We start from the raw sequence: 6,905 nt of genomic DNA on the forward strand, positions 1-6,905 counted from the left end.
ACACATTTTTCAGCGTAAACTGGGACATCGTTCATTTCAAGAAAACAAAATAAAACCAAACCAAACAAACAAAAAAAAAATCCTTGGTGTGTAAAAGTCTTTTCTCTTTCTCCACAAGATGGCATCGTCAGTTATCTTATTGTGGCCCAAACACAAGGACCCTGCTCACGTCCCTGAGAGATTTCGACTTCTTTGATTATGAATACTGCTTTTCACAATAATATAGACCCTCTTCAATAATACAGAGTACTTTTATATGTAATACATTGAAAAAATACACAGAAATTGTACAGATAAAGAAAAGAGGCCTTTATTTGTCACATATACATTCGAGCACAGTGAAATTCTTTCTCTGCATTTAACCCATGTGAAGCAGTGAACACACAACATCCCCATAGCAGTGGGCAGCTGCGCTACAGCGCCCGGGGATTAATTGAGGGTTCGGTGCCTTGCTCAAGGGCACTTCAGCCATGGATGTAGAGGGAAGGGAAAGTGCTGTTCATTCACTCTTCTCACCTACAAATTTTCCTGCTCATCCAGGGAATCAAATTGGTGACCTTCTCTAACCTTTAGGCCGTGGCTGCCCCAGAGATGTGAGATCTTATTGCAGTTGTGTTCTAGTCTTGATTCTGATTATTTGATCGAGCTGAATAGTATAATTGTCAACTCTTCATCAACAAAATGACTTGTTTCTCTGAATTAATGAAGAAAATTGAAATTGCAGTCGGGCTATAAATATAATTTGTTAATAATGTGTGATGTGTAATATATTTGTCTCCAGCATGGACAAGCACATTACAGCTGCAGTGAATAAAATGGGCTCTGGACAGGTTCACTTGTAATGGTGGCGCTGGTGGTGTTTGTGACTGGATAACGTAAATGTTCTATTTTGCTTCCACAGTTTCATGTTAAAATGATAACTAGCAACCAAGATATATATATATTTTTTTCATTTCCAGGTTTATAAAGCAGAACAATCATATTTAAATTATATGAGGCAAATGAATGAATGAATGAATGAATGAATGAATATTTATTCATTCATTAATTGAAAGAAAGAAAGAAAGAAAGAAAGAAAGAAAGAAAGAAAGAAAGAAAGAAAGGTAGGCCAGGCAGCACACTAGGCTACAGGGAAGAAATAAGAAACACAAAGGAAATAAAACATCCAGTCAGTCTCTCTCTCTCTCTCCTTAAGACCTCATGGTTTGCTGGAATCTTTCATAGTATTACTAAGAGCAGCAGCTGGTTTGTTCCTCACCTCAGTGAAATAACAGGCTTTGTTATTACAGGTTCCATAAATCAATCACATTATAATAACAATAGCAATAGCTTGTTATACTATTTTTTTATCATGACATTTATTCACAGCAATTTCTGGTAAGGCCAAAGCCCCTAATGCAGTAAAACTACTTATAAAACATATATAACAGGAAATTTAAGCATTTAATAATTTATTGATTTAATTATATTTTTACAGATCAGAGTGATTCATTTTTCATAATTCCATGAATTCTGCTGACAGTCGGAGTTGAAGACAGGTTCCCCATGTGAGGCTGAATGTAAAGCCAGGATGCTTCAGTAAGAATCAACAATCTGTCAGTAACAATGGTGACACTGTCATGTGGTGCTGTGGGCTGGAGCTTCATGAACCTTTATGATGTGAACATATCATAGTACAGAAAGAATACTTTCACTCAGCTGAGACCATTCATCATGTTCACTGTTATATTCATGTGTCTGTGGCTTTCACTCGGTGAGTTAACTTTGACCTTTTGTTATTGCAGAACTATTCAGTGTTGAATTAGTGATTTATTCATCTGTGTGGTGGGAAGAAAAATCAGAATGTGGGTCTGACTTATGTAGTTCTGGCTTAATTGTTTAATGTATAAAAACATTATGTTCTCTTCTCTATGACAGGTGACTCCATGGCAGATTCAATCGAGCCACATTTCACTCATACAGTTATAGATGAAGGCAGTGATGTTACTCTGTCCTGCAGCTACAAAAAATTCAGTGGCACAGTGACCAACCTGCACTGGTACAGACAATATCCAAACTCTAAACCTGATTTCCTTCTGTATATCTTACCAAGTGGACTCCAAAGTGACTCTAACTTACCACGTCTCTCTGCTAAAGTCGATGAAAAGAAGAAACAAGTGGATCTGCTCATCTCCTCTGCTGCTGTATCAGACTCTGCACTATACTACTGTGCTCTGCAGCCCACAGTGACAGGAAATCCAACTGCACTGTACAAAAGCTTTCACACAGTTTTGTTCCACTGAAGGCTGATCAACTTCCAAAGTTATATAATTCCAGTTGATATAATATCAATGATATAATGAGTTAAAATAAAGAAATGGTGGGTTCAATAGATCAATAAAATATATATTCAGTATCTCTTGGCTCGGTCTCCTGCTACACTGTAAATAAATAAGACGTGTCTAGGGTATTTACATGAAACACCGGGGTATTTAAATAATACTTCAGTGTCTTCTAGGAAGACAAGGAGGATGTAAGAAAGCAAACATGACTATTATAAAGACACCGGCGTCTATCAGTCGACACAAGACGCATCTTCAATTGGCCTATAAGCTTGTAAGTATGATCTCCCAAGCCAAGTATAGATCTTTAACAATTTATTTGGGCATGAGCTCTGTTAAATGTTTTAATGTTAGGAAAAATGTAATAGCTACATATCTGTACTAAAAAAGAAGATAAACCCAACCTTACAAGCCGCATATAGGCCTACTGAAACAAACTACTTACTTCAGATGGGCCTGTTAAACATGTCCCTGGCATCTTATTTGTTTGTATTATTCATTCTTCTTTTTAAATTTGGTTTTCTTCATCACTTCACAGTAATCACTTATTAAAACTCATGCAGCAAACCTAAGTCTGAATTCAAGACACTGGCATCTTTGTGAACCGTGCTGAGAAACACTGTGAGAAACACTGGGGTATTTACCATTGCACGCGAGTCAGCAGCAGTAATAACCACGTGATGCTGTCCAACCAGTCACGGAGCAGCGCGGACATTTTGACCTGCAATTCACATCCAGCAGTTGCTACCAGACTCACAGTCATTGCTCGCTCATCATATATTTTTGGTTCATTGTTACCAGTAGATCGAGCTTGTATAATGATAAGCATCAATAATTTACTGATTTGTTAGTGTCACAGTGAGAGTATCATTCTGTTGATTGCCTTACATTACGTGTGAAGCTGCCACATTTAGCTAAAGAAAATCTGTATTGGTGTCACCAGACTAGAAGCATGCTAACCTTCTTAGCACTTTTGGCTAAGATCAAGTGTAGCATCTGTTTTTCTCAGTTTAATACCTGATATGTTCTCTAAATGAGGATGTTATATTAAACAGATGTTTAGAACAGGGAGCTGGAATAGGGGCTTGCTCCTTCTGCTCCACACATCAACCTGCTATTGTAGTACCTCCAGGAATGGAGCTCTTATTTCCAAAACAAGGGAAAACTTTTTTTTTTTTTTGGTGTACCAATTTAATGTTTGATATGTTGTCTGAATGATAATAATGTATTAAATGTATTTTTTAGAGTAGAGAGCTGGAATAGGGGCTTACTCCTTCCGTTCCATGCATCAACATGGTATTATAACAGTTCTATTGTTCCAAAAATTACAGCTGAATCCTTTTGGAGAGAGACATCGTTTTGTGTGTGCGGGGGGGTGTTTCCATGTAAAAAGCTCGATATTTCTAACATTTGACCACCAAAAATATACAGCTCTGCCAGAGTAAAGCCTGCAAAAATAAGTTGAACTCATTAACGTTCCTCTCCACGGAAATCTTTAGTAAAAGCAGAAAGATTTATGCATCAGTGAAGAGAAACCTGAGCTGCACTTAACACTGGATCAGGTTAGTGACACTGTATTGGAGGTGCAGAAAGCTGGTATAGGGTAAGGTGGCCTGGGCCAATCTCTTTCACCTTTACAGCTTTATTAGCCATTGCACACAGGCAGAGAAATGTCTGACCAACGAGCTTTTTTGATTAATAAATAAGTAAGTAGGGGGTGTTGAATGTTGAAAAGGAACAGTTGAGCGTTGTGTGATCTGTCTAAGGAAAAAGTAGGGGAAAGAATTACTGCAGACTAACGGTCCAGCTGCTTGTTGAGCATGGAGAAAACCAGGAAATTGCTGGCACTAAATTCAAAAGGGGCATATATGCTGTATACTTAATAAAAAAAATGTAAAAAACCCTCAGTTTCAGCATTTGATATGTTGCCTTTTATTTGTTTGTTTGTTTGTTTGTGATTGATGCATGTCATGCCTTCGGGAATTCCATGCAATTCCATTGACATGTAATGAAATACATTTGTTAAATAAAGTGAAAATAAACAGTTACTGTATATTTGAATTAATTAACTGTTTATTAGTTCAATGCATGTGTAGCATTAATGAGCCTATAATGCTCCATAGAGAAGAAAATTATCGCACTGTCTGCTAATATCACATAAACTACAGAAGGTCCTTATACTATGAACTGTATATATATTATGAACTGTGTAATATTATCAGAACATTCAGCAACATGCGGAATTATCACACATGAGTAACTGTATTATCTACATTCAATATTTGTTTTAATGATTTGATTTAAATAATTATGACTCCATCTTTTTAATTTCTAATTAAAAGATGGCAGAATGCACAAGATTATTCACTGAGAGATTGATGCCAGAATTGATATGGCTGTGAAAGTAGGTGGAGCGAGATGTGGTGAGATGCAGTTTAGACAGTTACACAGAGTTACTGCCATTTATATCGACTGCAAGAGAGACACAGCAATCATGTTACTCTTCTTTGTTTTTATAGTCATTAATACCTTTGGTAAGTCATTTATATTATACACAAACTTCAGGTGGATGCTGGAGATTTGTACTGACACCTAAACATGATGATTTAGTTGGTTTAAAAAAAAAAGTCCCTAAATAATGAAAATAGAAATGTTGATGTTGTTGCAATGTCTTTACTGCAGGTGCTGTTGACAGCAGCATCACACCAGACCAAACCATTATATCTTCAGCTGAGGGCGGCAAAACCACACTGACCTGCACATATGATGACTCGGCTAGAGATCTCCACTGGTATCGACAAAAGCCTCAATCAGGACCAGAGTTTCTTCTGATGATTACTATATCTTCAAATTATGTCACTGAAGCTAAACAACCTGACCCAAGACTGTCTATCAGACTTCGTAAAAAGGAAAAGAAAGTAGATGTGGAGATCTTTCCTGCTGCAGTATCAGACTCTGCACTGTACTACTGCGCCATGGAGCCCACAGGGACACAAAACTCAAACACACTGTACAAAAAGTGCAGACTGATTTTTTTCCCTCAGGAGGGGGAGCTGTTTACCTGTTTCATTCAAATACAGTTTTCTGTCTGAGTTCCCAAAGTTTGATATTTATTTGCTTTGAATATCTACAGCCATCATCTTTGGTAATGCTTTCTTTGAACAATCAATGGGGGGAAAAGTTACACTTCCTATGACGATGTAACACAATGTTCAGACCTTAATATGAAGAAATAGTTTGAGATTCTGATTCATAATTTAACACGATGGTTTCCACCCTCATTATTTAACAGATTATAAAATAGCACTTGATCCAGTACACTGATGTTAGCAGTCAGCTTTCTCAGGCAGCTGTCTGTTCCTCCTATTGATCTGACGTCTGAAGAAGAAGAACTGACAGCCAAGTTAGCAGCTAACAAGCAATCTGTAACAGTCCCTGATGTGGCTGGAGCACAGAAGCACAGCAGGTGGGAGTTGATGTTCACACACACTCTTTATTGTTCCTATTTTCTTTGCTTTTCAGCTTTAATCTCATACAGTCACACACAACGCACACGTGTTCTGGTCGAGAGAGCTCCCCTTCTCTGCTCTCCCCCTCATTTTATACTCTGCCATCTCTGCAACACACACACACACACACACACACACACACACATTAACTGACAACAGGTGTAATGACGTGGCCACTCACCTTCCCCGACCCCGCCATACATGCACAAATTGATGCTTGGCCACGCCCCCGCTGCCACACTATCAAATTCAGTAAACACAAAGCCTTGTTTAATAGAAAAGAGCTCTCAGATGCAGTGTCTTGCAAAAGTATTCATCCCCCTGGTGTTTGTCCTGTTTTATTGCATTACAAGATGGAATTAAAATGGATTTTTGGAGGGTTAGCACCATTTGATTAGCACAACATGCCTACCACATTAAAGGTGAAAATTGTTGGCACAAACAATAATTAAGTTTAAAAAAAACAGAAATCTGGAGTGTACATACTGTAGGTCCCCCCCCCCCCCCCCCCAAAAAAAAAAAAAAAAAAACCTCAATACTTTGTCGAGCGACCTTTTGCTGTAATTCTCTATCGGAATCTATACTTATGACTTTTTGTTTATTCTATCAAAATAAATATATTATGGGGTGGCATGGTGGTGCAGTGGTTAGTACTGTCACTTCACGGCAAGTAGGTTATGGGTTTGAACCTTTCCGTTTGGAATTTGCATGTTTTCCCCGTGCCTGCGTGGGTTTCCTCTGGGTGCTCCAGTTTCTTCCCACAGTCCAAAGACATGCAGATTAGGTCAACTGGGGACTCTAATGCCGCTTTTCCACTACCAACGCGGCTGAGCCGTGCCGTGCTGAGCCAGGCTGAGTCAAGCTGAGCGGGGCTGTTGGAGTTGCATTTCGACTACAAGCGCGCTGAACCGTGCTGGCTGGAAGTGGGTGGACACATTGGGTGGAGTTAGCGAAAATGGGTGGACGTCACGTGATGTCGTGAGGCGGCGCAAACAGTGACATCAGTGAGCTTTTAAGCGGTAGTCTCACGACCCGGATAGTAAACAATAAACATGGAGGACATGGAGTCGTTAGT

The 6,905-nt window shown here is 38.8% G+C and overlaps 2 non-coding genes and 1 gene segment (V, D, J or C); 2 read left to right on the plus strand and 1 right to left on the minus strand.

Moving 5' to 3' along the window:
• Positions 1-1,713: 1,713 nt before the first annotated feature.
• On the plus strand, positions 1,714-2,216 carry LOC132886889 (T cell receptor alpha variable 12-3-like; the record flags this gene model as incomplete). The annotated part of the segment is given in 2 exon segments: positions 1,714-1,753; positions 1,918-2,216. Coding segments are annotated over 2 exon segments (339 nt in total), but the record flags the coding sequence as incomplete, so codon positions are not given.
• Positions 2,217-3,277: 1,061 nt separating this feature from the next.
• On the plus strand, positions 3,278-3,469 carry LOC132897459 (U2 spliceosomal RNA). The gene has a single exon (XR_009656321.1). It is a non-coding gene; the product is annotated as a U2 spliceosomal RNA (small nuclear RNA).
• A 281-nt stretch (positions 3,470-3,750) lies between these two features.
• Positions 3,751-3,865, minus strand: LOC132895945 (U5 spliceosomal RNA). The gene has a single exon (XR_009655884.1). It is a non-coding gene; the product is annotated as a U5 spliceosomal RNA (small nuclear RNA).
• Between the last annotated feature and the right edge of the window lie 3,040 nt (positions 3,866-6,905).

This window comes from Neoarius graeffei, chromosome 1, assembly GCF_027579695.1.
Source record: "Neoarius graeffei isolate fNeoGra1 chromosome 1, fNeoGra1.pri, whole genome shotgun sequence".
NCBI lineage: Eukaryota > Metazoa > Chordata > Actinopteri > Siluriformes > Ariidae > Neoarius > Neoarius graeffei.